Genomic DNA, 13,646 nt, shown 5'->3' with positions numbered 1-13,646 from the left:
ATTTGTTGCAACAACGTGGATGAATCTTGAGGCCATTATGCTAAGTGAAATAAGTCCAACGGGGAAAGATAAATACGGTACAATCTCATTTATATGTGGAATCTAAAATAGCCAAACTTGTAGAAACAGTAGAATGGGCGTTACTGGGGTTAGGAGGTGGGGGAACTGGGGAGATATTGTTGACCCGTGGGTACAAACTTACAGCTAGAAGGTGAGTAAATTCTGGAGATCTAACGCACAGCATAGTGATTATGGCCAACAATTCTGTATTATAAACGTCAAAGTTGCTAAGAGACTGGATCCTAAGTGTTCTCACCACAAAAGAAATGATAATTATGTGCCATAACAGATGTGTTAGTTTAATGGTCTGCTGGCCATCATATTCCAGTATTTAAATGTATCCAATCAACGTGTTGTACACCTTAAACTTATGCCATGTTATATGTCAATTATATCTATATACTTACTTAAAAAATTTTTTAATGTTTATTTTTGAGAGAGAGAGAGCAGGAGCAGAGGAGGGGCAGAGAGAAAGGGAGACACACTGAAGCAGACTCCAGGCTCTGAGCTCTCAGCATAGAAACTGACACGGGGCTCGAACTCACAAACTGCAAGATCGTGACCTGAGCTGAAGTCAGACACTCAACCGAGCCACCAAGATGCCCCAATTATATCTCAATTAAAAAAAAACTTTTGTGACTTGCCTAATTGGAGAATAAATCTGCATACATTCTCCAGCAAGGCTTCGATGTTTTTTCATAATCTGGTGACCAAAATATGGAAAATATTTACATTTTGTACCACATTTGAAGCACCATGGCTTTTTTTCTTTTGAACTTAATTTTTTGTTTCTAAGTGAAAGAGGGAAATAACTTAATGAGAGGTGTGATCTAGATTTTTACAGCTGTATTCCAGATTTTTAAATCACATAATGGGAGCAAATAAATTATATTGTACAAAATGGTCTAATCCAGATGTCAGCTTTGGGGATTCTCGAGACAGCTACTAACTCTTCAGTTTTGCTGGCTCTGGCAGCACGCCGGGTCTTTATTCAGAAACCTTTGCCATTGGCTGGGGTCTCTGGACGTGCCGCCATGCTTCTGAGGGTACTACTTTTCCGGAACCTCTCTTTTCATTGTTCCTGCCCTTTCTGAGCCGTGGGGACATGCGCACGACTGCTATGCACATCTCCAGGGCACCATTAAGACATAAGCTTGTCAGCAGGGCATCAAGATGCACACAGTCCGTGCCTTCCAGAGAAGCAGAGCAGGTGCTTCAGAGTGCTCTGAATTGGTTTCCAAGTCACAGATGGTATGCCCCAATGAGCTAGATGCTTGCAGAGGTATGGGCGCTGGAGACTCACCAGCCTTTTCTTATCTGCAAAGTTATGAACTGTCCTCAGGGACAGAAGGAGTCTTCCAAACCAAAACACTTTGACAGTCAGTGCCCTGGCCAAAGCCCTGTGTGTGCTCACTTGGGTTTAGGAATCCTATGTGCAGGTGAGGACCCACAGCAACCTTGGCTCAGTGGAATGAGTCCCACAGCAGCCCGCCCCCCCACCCCCACCCCAGCAGCACTGCCAGGGCTCAGTGTGCGCGTGTGGGTTTTGTCTCCTCCCCACAGCCATTGACCTGCTCTACTGGCGGGACATCAAGCAGACTGGGATCGTATTCGGGAGCTTCCTGCTGCTGCTCTTCTCCCTGACCCAGTTCAGCGTCGTGAGCGTCGTGGCCTACCTGGCTCTTGCCGCACTCTCGGCCACCATCAGTTTCCGCATCTACAAGTCTGTTTTACAAGCTGTGCAGAAAACCGATGAGGGCCACCCTTTCAAGTGAGTACTCCTGCCCGACCAGTCCTTCCCCAGCCTCTCACGGGGCTCCTTCCCTCTGACTGTTTCAGCCCCTGGGCATTTGGGTGATGTGTCTCTGGGACTTGACAGATGTCTCAGAGTCTCTTTAATGTCCTGACTTAAAAAAAAATTTTTTTTAATGTGTATTTATTTTTGAGAGGGAGAGAGAGAGAGCATGAGCCAGGAAAGAGAGAGAGGGAGAGGGAGACACAGAATCCGAAGCAGGCTCCAGGCTTTGAGCTGTCAGGACAGTGCCCTATGCAGGGCTCGAACTCACGAACTGTGAGATCACGACCCAAGCCGAAGTCAGACACTCAACCAACTGAGCCACCCAGGTGCCCCTGCCTTGATAGCTAATATCTTTGATGAATTTCTAAAACAAACTCAGTTATCCCCATTTAACACTTATTGCTGTATTGAGTTTTTATATTTAATTATTTATTACTAATAAATTAATGCATATTTAATATAACTATATTACATAAGCTTATTATTTCATGATTTATATTTGATTATTACTGATAGTAATTATAATCCATTATATGTGTACACTGTTTTATAATTTAAGGAGTGGTCAACAATTAATCCTCCCAACCCTGTGAAGAAGGCAGAGCAGTGTAATTAATCTCTATGTACAGGTGGGAAAACTGAGGTAGTAAGAAGTAAAGGGACTTCATAGCATAGAGTCAGGGCTGAGGTGTTTGGCCATAAGATTTCTATGGTCTCTGGAAGCTTAATACCAAAGGGCCCGCTTTCTGAGGAGTACAAGTTCACGAATAGTCTTATAATGTGCCCTCCTCTGCATTTTCATACTAGGGAAATCTGACTAGAATGACCATTAAAGAGGAGGAATTATTTTTAAGGCCATTACTAAGGATGCATGAAACAGGGCAGAAGGAGATATCACTGACAGCTGCCTGCCACCCAACTCCACCCCAGTCTGTCTCGTGACTCTGGCTTGTGAGCCCAGGGAATTTCAGCACTGACTGTCAGAGTCACCCCCGCCCCTCCCCTCCTGCTAGCTGGCCCTGGAGTGCAAGCTATACTACAGGTGTCCTCAGCTCCTGTAATGGAGGGGACACTTCTGAGTCCTGGATGAGTCTTGTAGATGCTGCTGCAGATGGCTTCTGGGCCACACCCGCTAATTCACCAGGATGCCTCTAAATCCTCCCTGGTTCACCCTCACCGGTAAGCTGAATGAAGACCTTAGGGCACCAAGCCGTTAAAGGTAGAAAAGATGCCTGTGGTTGGGGAACAGAAGGGAAAAGACTGAGTATCAGATCTCCCTTCCCAGCCTCTGCTTCCTGGCTTTGGTGTCAGTTACAGTCTAAGCACTCTTGCCCTTGGGATGTATTTGGCTTTCTTCTAATGCAGAGTTAATGGGTCTTCTGGGCTATCACTTGCCTATACAAGTTCCCATCCCAAAGGGGGAAAAGCATAGAAGTGAAGTGTCTTCATACCAGGGTTATACCATGCCTACCAGAGTTCACAGCTTCAGAGACCTGCTCTACTCCAGCCTCTGTCCTCAGCCATCCAAGAAAGGCTACTTTCTTTCACATTCTTGCCCCTCACGACTGTCATGTTCAGTTAGCTCAACTACGTTAACTTCCTTAACTGATTGAGCCACCCAGGCACCTCCGTCAACTACGTTAACTTCCTTTAGGAGACAAATTTAAAGTAAAAAATCTTCCCTTTGGTCGAATTGTTTTTATCAGTAAAAGGAATATCTGACTAAGAGCACACTTTGGGATCAAAACTTACTATCTAGACAAATCAGTATTTTTCTGGGTTTTTTTCCTTCTAAAGAGTAGGAAAACCATAAGATTTCAATGTAAGCTCTCTAAATTCAACCCAGACGCTACTTTACTTTTTTCCTTCTCAATTTGCAGACTAGATAAGCACTGTAGAACTGTAGAAATATCCTCTAGGTAGATGACATAGTGCTGTCCTAGAACAGAGGAAGGGAAGGAGTGAGGAAGGATGCGTGGGCCCTCTGTGGGGAGCATGACCAAACAGGAGGGTGGGCTACATGAGGAGCCTGGTTTATCTACCCATAATTACATTTCATCATTTGAATAAATGAAAATTGCAGTCACTAAAAATATTGCTCTTAGTAAAAACTGTGAGCTTTTGAATATGGGCCAAGTCTCTTGAATTTTCAGAGCTCTCTAGATAAAACCTGAGGGTGTTTTCCAAAATGTAAACATGAAATATTAAAGTTGTGATGATGAACAATAATTGGCTGCTTAGGATTTTCAGATACCTCAATTATTTAAAAAATATATATAATCCATCTCCACGCAACCAAGAAGAGATGAGGACTTTCATGACCACCTGGTGGACCAGGGATATGTGGAGAATGCAGCCAATGAGCTGATTCTGGACTGACTTCTCCCTGGTCCCAGCCAGTTGCCCCGAATCATCTGCTCACACTGTGATCCTGTCTTGGGGACACAGAAAGAGTCATGGCACACCACTAATGACTGTACTTCCCAGGTTCTCCAGTATTCTGGAAGTGGGGGTGTGTAGTGCCCTGCAGCCCACTGGCTGGCGCAAACCCCCAGAGGTGACCTGACTGTCATCAGAGTGGGAGGAGGACAACCCAGCTGTTTCATGATTACCTCTGATGGCGTTCTCTGTGGGGATGGTTTGTTGACAGGACCTACTTGGAGCTCGAGATCACCCTTTCTCAGGAGCAGATCCAGAAGTACACAGACTGCCTGCAGTTCTATGTAAACAACACGCTTAAAGAACTGAGAAGGCTCTTCCTTGTCCAGGACCTGGTGGATTCCTTAAAAGTACGGTTGCTGAAGCCATTTGCTTGACAATCTTGAGTTTTGTTTTCCCTAAAGGTATAATGTAAACCATCACATAATGGAGAATAAGAAGCAAGTGCTAATTACATTCTAGAGTGAGAAAACCTCCGGCTGTGTGGTCCCATGGAGCTCATCCAGTCCAATCCCCTCATTTTACAGACACCAAAACTGTGGTTCAGAGAGGCTAAGACACTTGCCTGAGGTTGCCCAGTGAGTCACTGGCAGAGCTGAGATCAAACTGAGGGTCACACAGCTTCTAATTCTATACTTTTTACAACATACCAGGTTGTTTCTTCATACCATTTTCAGTCCCTTAGCCAATTTCCTAAAACTAGTTTGTTAAGAAATCTAGTTTTAGAAATGTGAAACATACATATGCTTTTTTCATGGAAGGAAACTCTGGACTCTCCTAATGTTGAGACATCCAAGTGTTCTTACCAGTTTGGGCTGTGAGACTGAGCCTCGAAAGCGTAGAGGACGTTGGGCACCTTGGGTGTCATTCCTGGCACTCCTCGTTGAACTTACTAGGTTTCTTTGAACGAGCTTGCTTTCCCCGCCCTGTGGTGTATGTAGAAGACTGAAGTCAATCGGTCATGATTCCGCAGAGCCTGAGCGAGGTTGTTGTGAGTTCCCTGTGCTTCCGGAGTGCTTTGTGCACACACTGAGCAGGGGACTTGACACAGGGGCTGCCCACCAACTGTTTGAGAAAGGGCAGAAGGAAAAGTGAGTGACGTGGCTTGGAAGATGCTCTCCCGGAATAATACTACTTTCCAAGTAATGACTGAAGAGGGATACCAGGGAGATGATAATTACTTACCCAAGGGCTTCTAAGATGATATTTCTATTTGTATTTGTAATGTAACAATATGGGCTAGAACAGAGGTCAGCAAACCTTATCCGTAAAGGGCCATATAGTAAATACGTTAGGCTTTGCAGGCCACATAATCTCTGTCACAGCTACTCAGCTTTGCCATCATAGCAGGAAAGCAGCCAAACACAATGCATAAATGAATGGCTGTGGCTGTGTGCCAATAAAGCTTTATTTATGAACACTGCAAGTTGCATTTCATATCATCTCCGCATATTAAAAAATGTTCTTGCTTTGGTTTTATTCAACCATTTAAAAATATAAAATTCATTCTTAACTCACAGGCCCATAAAAAAACAGGCCAAGGGCCATAGTGTGCCGACCCCTTCCTTATTATTGTGTCCTTCCAATCTTATAACAAAGATGTCCAAAAGGTTCTAAGAGAAGTAAAGACTAGGTTCGCTTTCAGTAATTCTGTGTTGAGCTTTAAATGCTTACATTTCCTGTTGAAACCATGGTGTATTTTCCCCTCCATTTTTAATCTAAAAGAAAAAAAATCAATGAAATAAGACTCTCCTCTGTTACAAGTGGGTTTAGAAGCTCTGATAAAGATCTCATCCTTCAGTTTGCAGTCCTGATGTGGCTCCTGACTTATGTTGGCGCGCTTTTCAACGGGCTGACCCTGCTGCTCATGGGTAAGGACAGATGAGCACGTTACGTCTTCCTTCACACTCTCTATGAGCATAAAGCTTCCTAGGCTGTTAGCTGTGAACTTGCTGGGGTAGAGTCCTAGAAACAAACACCGCGTAGTACAGGGAATTTCCCTGACCATTATAGTTCAATTAAAGAGTGTATACATTAATATGAATAATAATATATGTATAATCTACTATACATGAATAATGAATCACTTAGTTTGAAGTATATTTTTTTCTCTTGAAGCACAACTGGTTTTATTTGGTTTCTAATATAGATCTGTTTGCAATAGGCAGTTAGGGACAGAAATTCATTTTCATTGTGGGAAGGCACAGTCCATCACTCATTTCTGGAATGAGTCCAGGAATAATGGCCTAATGTCTATAAAGGGCTCAGCATCCCTTTGTTTTCTTTATGGACTGTCCTGCCATCTTTTTTAATTTTTTTAATGCTTATTTATTTTTGAGTGAGAGAGAGAGACAGACAGACAGAGTGGGAGTGGGGGAAGGACAGAGAGAGAAGGAGACACAGAATCTGAAGCAGGCTCTAGGCTCTGAGCTGTCAGCACAGAGCCCAACGTGGGGCTAGAACTCACAAACCGTGAGATCATGAGCTGAGCCAAAGTTGGTCCCTTAACCAACTGAGCCACCCAGACACCCCAGTCCTGCCATCTTTTAGCTAGAATGCTAGCTACCATAAAATAATGCTACAAGATCACACAGTTTATATAAAAATGCATCTAAAAGCTTATTCTCACTGATAACTTTCAGAATATTAATACTGTATTTGTTTTTCATCCCAGCTGTGGTTTCAATGTTTACTCTACCTGTAGTGTATGTTAAGCACCAGGTAAGTCCTATGTGATGTCAGCTATTGCCTTAAATTTTGACCTTGTGACCTTTGGACGTGCTCATGATTTCTTCCTCTTTGTAGGCACAGATTGACCAATATCTGGGACTTGTGAGGACTCACATAAATGCCGTTGTGGCAAAGTAAGTTACATAATCCAATTCCTAAAAAGGAGAGACTGTCTTAGGCAGGCATTTGTGTGGGTTAGATTGGGGTAATAAAAGGACAATAAAATAGTAAGTTCATTTATGATCATTCACTTATTGGAGTCAGACATTTACACCTTTCCCAGTCATATTATTTCAGAAAATTAAGTATACATTTTAAATCTCTCAATCAAATAAAACTTTCAGTGGTTTACTTCCGGTATGATGATGAATGAGTTTTAGTGAATGAATGATATTATGCTTTATCTGGAGACTGGCTCATGTCCAAGAACAAGATGGGTTGGAGGAAAGAAGGAAGCCTGATTCAGAAAACTAAAATTAATTTATAACAGTTTAATTGAAGTAAAAACAATCCAGTTAACAAATATTTTCAGTCTTTTAAACAATAAAGAGCACTGATTTTTAAACCACTGAAATTATTTTTAAAACTGGAAACATTTTGTAAATCTGTAATACTAGTTATATTTTCTATCACACCAGTTGGATTCAGTAAGTGTGTGTGTTTGTTTTTATCTAATTAACATCATTACTTTTAATTTTTTGTTTTCTTTTTAATGTTTATTTTTGAGAGAGGGAGAGAGCTTGAGCAGGCAAGGGGTGGAGAGAGGGAAACAGAGGATCCGAAGTAGGCTCTGTGCTGATAGCAGTGAGCCCAATGTGGGGCTCAAACTCACAAACCGCAAGTTCATGACCGGAGCCAAAGTCGGGCACTCAACCAACTGAGCCACCCAGGAGCCCCTTAAATAGACTCTACTTTATGGTTCCTTTGTGTGTTAGGAAGTAAAGGTTCCAGTTATAAGTATCCACAGCTAATATGGACATTAAACTTAGTTTTCCATAATTAAGTAAATTAGTGTTTGTAAAGTTATCTCCATCTAAACCACCTAAAATGATAGTTTTTATGTCATCATTTTATTACTGATTTTGTTTTAATCGAAAACTGCCCTTGGCTTCAAAAGGAAATACATGTCACAAAAGGGCTAGACTTGGTTGAGTGAGATTGAACTCCCTCTCCTAACCTTAGGATCATGAGCCATACTTCAGTGGTGGTCAGAATTAGCAGGAAGTATGTTAGACAGCCACAGGTGTATAAACAACACCAACAAATAAGAGAAAACAACTGCTTTAAAGTTTCTCTGCTAGTCTATTTGCACATCATCAGTTATGATTCTCTCCTAAAGAGGAAGAGTGTTGTCTTGTTTTCATTTGTTTTGTTTTACTGTGTACTGTTCATAATTCTTCCTCTTAAATTCATGGTGAATTTGGATCTAGATCAGATCTGCAGCACATTTCAAAATCCCTGAAATTATCTCCTTGGACCCAAATGCAACTAATGCCTCATGAAAATCAACAAACTGATAAAGTATTCATTATTTTGTATGAAGGAATGGCACCATGGGTAGTGTGAAAGTCGGTGGTGCCCAAACCTGGGAAACTATTAAAGACACCAGTTCCCAGATTCTTAAAACAGACCTATAGAATTCGAATTTCTAGGATTGGGGAGCTGGAATCTATATTTTAATGAACTCCCCAGGTGACTTTTTGGCAGTTAGAGCTGTGTTTTGGGGAACGATAGCAACACTGAAATAGGAAGGAGAACACCAGAATAGGAGCTTAGAAACTAGAAGATAGAAATTCTCGTCTAAGTTGTCCAATACTTAATTTGGGGATCTTAAACAAATCACATCTACTGACTTTTTATTTCGTTGATAGGTTGGTTGGTTCCAAAAAGAGACATGCCTGTAATGCCCCAGGTTCCGCATGGAATAGGCACAGAGGGTAAAAAGATGAATGAGCCAATCCCCACCCTTATAAAGCACTCAGCCTCTCAGTGCGGACAAAACCGTAAAGAGAGAAATAAGTATAAGACAACATAAGAACTACAGTGGAGTTGAATAAAATGTTAAGGTCAGAGAGATAAGGAAATAACTGTTAGTACCTGGAGGGATAATGGAAATGACATTAAATCCTCACTAAAATGAAGGCCTTTGTCTTAGTTCACTAAGAACTAAATTCTGAGTTTTTCACTAACAGGCCACTGTAACAAAGTACCATAGACTGGGTGGCTTTTAAACAATGGAAGTTTATTTCTCACCATTCTAGAGGCTGGAGGCCCAAGATCAGAGTGCCAGCACGGTCAGGCTCTAATTAGGGCCTTCTTCCAGGTTACAGACTTCTTGCTGTGTCCTCACATGATAGAAATGGAAGGGAGCACTCTGGGGTTTGTTTTATAGGTCACTAATCCTACTCATGACCTCATCACGTCTGAAAGGCCTCACCCCCTGATACCAACACAAAGAAGGTTAATTTCAACATAGGAATTTGAGTGAGGGGGCAGGGGCGGGGGCAGGGTGGAGGACACAAATATTCTGTCTGTGGCAGCCTTGAAGGATGGGTAAACATTCATATGATGGATGATGAGGGGAAAGCCATTGCAGGAAGAAGAAATAACATAAGCCTGAAAATGTAGGTCATGTAGAAAATAGTGAGTCCACCAGTGTGTCTAAAGCTTAAATGAGTGGAAAGATCAACTGGAAAGAGTCTAGAAAGAGAGGCTCAGGTCAAGTATTGAATGCTCTAAGGAGTTGTGACTCTGTCCCAACAGGAAATGGATAGCCCTTGATGTTTTTATGCACAGTATGTGCACACAGATGTGGACACTATGACAGTCTGGTGAGAAGAGAATCAAACAGGAGAGTAGAGACGTGATCAGGTCAGCTAGGAGACTATGGTAATTCACTAAAGGTGATAAGGGTCTAGGCCTGTTAAAGTGGAAAGGAGAAATGGCAAAGAACCTCCAATGTATGAACATACATGTGCAATGTAATTGTTAATTAAAATTGGAAATCAAGACTATGAAGAGGAGTAGAAAGAAAACATTACCCATAAGGACTAATGTGGTTTCTATAACCGAGCTTCATTCAGATTCGGCTCTGAGCTTCTCGGTAGCAAGCAAAAAGAGAAACTAGGTAAGTTACTTCAATCTTATTATCAGCAAGGAAGTAACAGCAGTTCTTCAACAGAACTGTTTTGCCTGACAATAAATCTTGAAGGAAATTTCTTGGTGCGGTCTTACCTCTAAGTCTCCTTCGCCTCTGAAATACTGATCCCATGTTAGAATAATTCCCAGCAGAAGAACTCACATCATTTCAGTAAAACAGTTAAGAACATGATCTTTGGAATCAGACTACTTTGAGGCCATTTCTGGCATTTTTAACTATACGAGCTCATCATAAATGTTATTTGACCCTCTGAGCCTTTTTCCTTATCTGCACATTACTAATGTTAAATACTTAACTCATATGGTTGTTGGGGATTAAATGAGATAATATCTGTAAAGTAATTTTACTTGGATTGGACAGAAGACACAATGAGTATTAGACATCACTATCAGCCTATTAACTGCCTAGAGATTGGTTGAAGAGGAGTGTGGGGGACCGTCATAGACCCAGTCCAGTAGACCTCAGGGCCACTCCCTTCTCTATGCGAAGTAGATGGACAGAGCCTGTCCCAGTCATTTCTGGGTCTCAGATGCACAGAAATCAGTCTCTGTTGTTGCATAGGAATATGTTCATACTTCAGCATCTTTTGGAATATTAGGCTATTTGATCAGCTAGCTAATTAAGGCAACAACACATAATGAAGTCACAAAATAGTTCTGTTAATGACACTTTTGACTTACTGTTTTTTAATATTGTCTTTTTAGGATTCAGGCTAAAATCCCAGGCGCTAAAAGGCATGCTGAGTAAATCGATATCCCACCAGGGACTGGACACAAACCAGAATGTCTGGAGTGGTAACACCTCTGTTCTTACATGTTACTGCAATCTGATTGTTTCTCCTCCCCCCACCCCCCCCCCAGTACCATAATCTTAGAGACAAACTTTAAAACAGCTGTTTTTAGGCTGTTCCTGTACTCTTAGGATATTTGAGTCACTTGTGTCAAGCACTAAAGTATAGAGAAAAGTGTATTAGACGTGGTTTTAATTTTGTGTTGCTAAAAAAAAAGTGCATGATGGTGAGAGCCCAGCTTATTTTGTCTTCTTCGGTGTTCTCCTCCTCCTCTCTGCGATGCTTCTGTAGCTTCTGATGTTCCCCGTGGCTAGGCCCTTCCTGCCGAGCGCACTGATGCAATAGTGGAAATCGCTTCTATGTCCTTGGGTTGCTGGTTGGATTAATCTTTAATAACAATATATAGAATTGTAGACTGATGTTTTAGTGTTTTTCCAACACACAACATAAAATAAAAACAGTCGACCGTACTTATGGTAATCAGTTTTGTATAACTTAAAATAATTAAATACATGAATAACCCCTCCCTCAACCCCCCCCCCCCCCAAAAAAAACATGCAGTACTTTTGTTATGTGGGACTGACAGGCTGATTTACATGTAGGTAAAAAAAAAAAAAAAAAAAAAAGTACCAGCATGTTAACTTTATTACGATTTGTATTACTTTCTCTGTAGTTCCTAATGGACTTAATTATGGACTCTGGATATTTGCACTTATGTACTTGATACTGAATGCATAAATAAATGTTACTAAATGTAAAACCTTCTCCCTCTCTTCTTGTGATCTTACGAGCAAATGTAAAAGTTCTAAGCTAGAATCTTCTGAGGACAGGCCGAGAAGCCTGAGGCCAAGAGCTCACTTTATTACTGTCTTCAGGACCGCATGGTCCAACTTCAACTCAGTATATGGCTCCTTTGGGTTCTTTATAGAAGTCACTACAAAGTAGTAAAACTGGAAAACACTCTTCATGTACTCTGTGGGACTGATGTAGTTATTTTAAGTAGTTTTTTTTTTTACATAAGTCCTTCTATAAATAATCTTCTTATAATAATATGCAACAATACATTTGCTAGGAAGTCACTCTTTTGGTAACTATTTCTTGAGCACCTACTGGGTACCAAGCACTGAGAAGAGGGCTATGAATTAGAGAGACGACAGTTTCTGCCATCGCCAAGACAGATCTTCTAACGATTGCTCTCTGCTTTTCATAAAAATCCACTTGCACACTTTTATTTCACTGTTAGGATCCAGAGTCAAAATGATGAGCAAGAAGTAGATGAAATAGTAGCAGTGGGAGAAATAAAAGTAGTGGGAGAAAAAAGGAACAGTAACTTACAAAAAGCCGCCTTTGACCAGTTTTATGCTTGGCCTCCATAAGCACTTACGGAGGTACCCTTCTGTACAAAGTGGTGTGACGACCATAATGGCAACTGGACACTGTGTCAACAGCCACTATGGGGGTGATGGGAGGCGGCCATGGGAAAAGTGCTAACTAAATAAAAGGCAGCATGAAATTAGAGCTGGATTCTAAGACTGGAGCAACAGAGAGGAGGTGAGCTTTGCGGCTGGATCCTGGTATGGCTTTTTCCAGATGGGGGAAGGTGGTTCAACCCAGTACAAAGAAAGAACATCACCGAAGATGCTAAGTCATGGAAGTACATGGCATATGCCGAGGATGGTAAGTGACAAGCTCAACTGGGTTGTAAGGTGGTTGGGGTGAGGATGAAAGGCTGTGTTGAGACCACTAGGAAGAAACTTGAATGCTAAGGAGTTTGAGCTTTTATTTTTAGATCTCAGAGAATCACATGAACACACTGAGGGTGCAGGAGACTGGAGAGTAGAAGACTATGGGAGCCAATTGTAACATAACTAACAGCAAACAAATGACTCGGGCTCTACTAAGGCAGCTACATTGAGAATTTAAGGGAGAAATTCACCTGTCTTGATCCTTTCTATAAGCCCAACATGCCAAGCATCCACTGTGCCCGGAGGAGCCGCTAGGAAATGATGTGGAGGGAAATGGGATCAGAGTCGGTGATTGACTAGATGTGGGGGTTCAATACCAAGGCTACCCCTGACCCTCCTCAAATTTTGCAGCTCACTTGCCTCGCCCTAGCCCAGCTCTGTCTAAGACTAGCTGTTCAGGAGAACACAATACCATTTTTCAGGATAGAAATCCCAGAAGACCTGGTATGGCGGAGGACGATAATAAGTGGGTTTGGTGCCTGCCATTCTTTATGATTACTAGATACAGAAGAGGATCTTTTTTTTCCATGTATGCTTTCCAATCTCTAACCCTTTGAGATGAAGTTTCCTATAAATGGCTTCACTGTGTAGAATTAACCTCCCCTCTTCATATACATTTGCAGCATCTTCCTTCCTCCTGTTAGCCCAGAATTCCTTTCTTCTTTTTTTAATTTTTTTTAATGTTTTATTTATTTCTAGGAGAGAGAGAGAGAGACAGCGTGAGCAGGGGAGGGTCAGAGAGAGAGGGAGTCACAGACTGAAACAGGCTCCAGGCTCTGAGCTGGCAGTCAGCACAGAGCCCGACGCGGGGCCCGAACCCACGAACCTCGAGATCATGACCTAAGCGAAAGTCGGACGCTTAACTAACTAAGCCACCCAGGCGGCCCCCAGAATTCCTTTCATAAGCAGCCGCGCATCACGAGG

At 42.0% G+C, this 13,646-nt stretch overlaps 1 protein-coding gene across 2 annotated transcripts in view; it reads left to right on the top strand.

The window, feature by feature from the left end:
* Positions 1-11,595, top strand: part of RTN1 (reticulon 1) — a 226,724-nt gene extending 215,129 nt beyond the window's left edge. For both annotated transcript variants that reach the window (XM_039240756.1, XM_039240757.1), the window contains 6 exons: positions 1,624-1,831; positions 4,509-4,647; positions 6,099-6,168; positions 6,972-7,018; positions 7,103-7,161; positions 10,892-11,595. In XM_039240756.1, the coding sequence (XP_039096687.1) occupies positions 1,624-1,831; positions 4,509-4,647; positions 6,099-6,168; positions 6,972-7,018; positions 7,103-7,161; positions 10,892-10,934 (566 nt within the window). In that variant the 3' untranslated portion in view covers positions 10,935-11,595. The remainder of the gene's footprint in view (positions 1-1,623; positions 1,832-4,508; positions 4,648-6,098; positions 6,169-6,971; positions 7,019-7,102; positions 7,162-10,891) is intronic.
* The last annotated feature ends 2,051 nt before the right edge of the window (positions 11,596-13,646 follow it).

The sequence above is a fragment of the Hyaena hyaena genome, unplaced genomic scaffold (assembly GCF_003009895.1).
Source record: "Hyaena hyaena isolate Hyena2069 unplaced genomic scaffold, ASM300989v1 scaffold_181, whole genome shotgun sequence".
NCBI lineage: Eukaryota > Metazoa > Chordata > Mammalia > Carnivora > Hyaenidae > Hyaena > Hyaena hyaena.
This window is presented reverse-complemented; position numbering and strand designations above follow the sequence as displayed.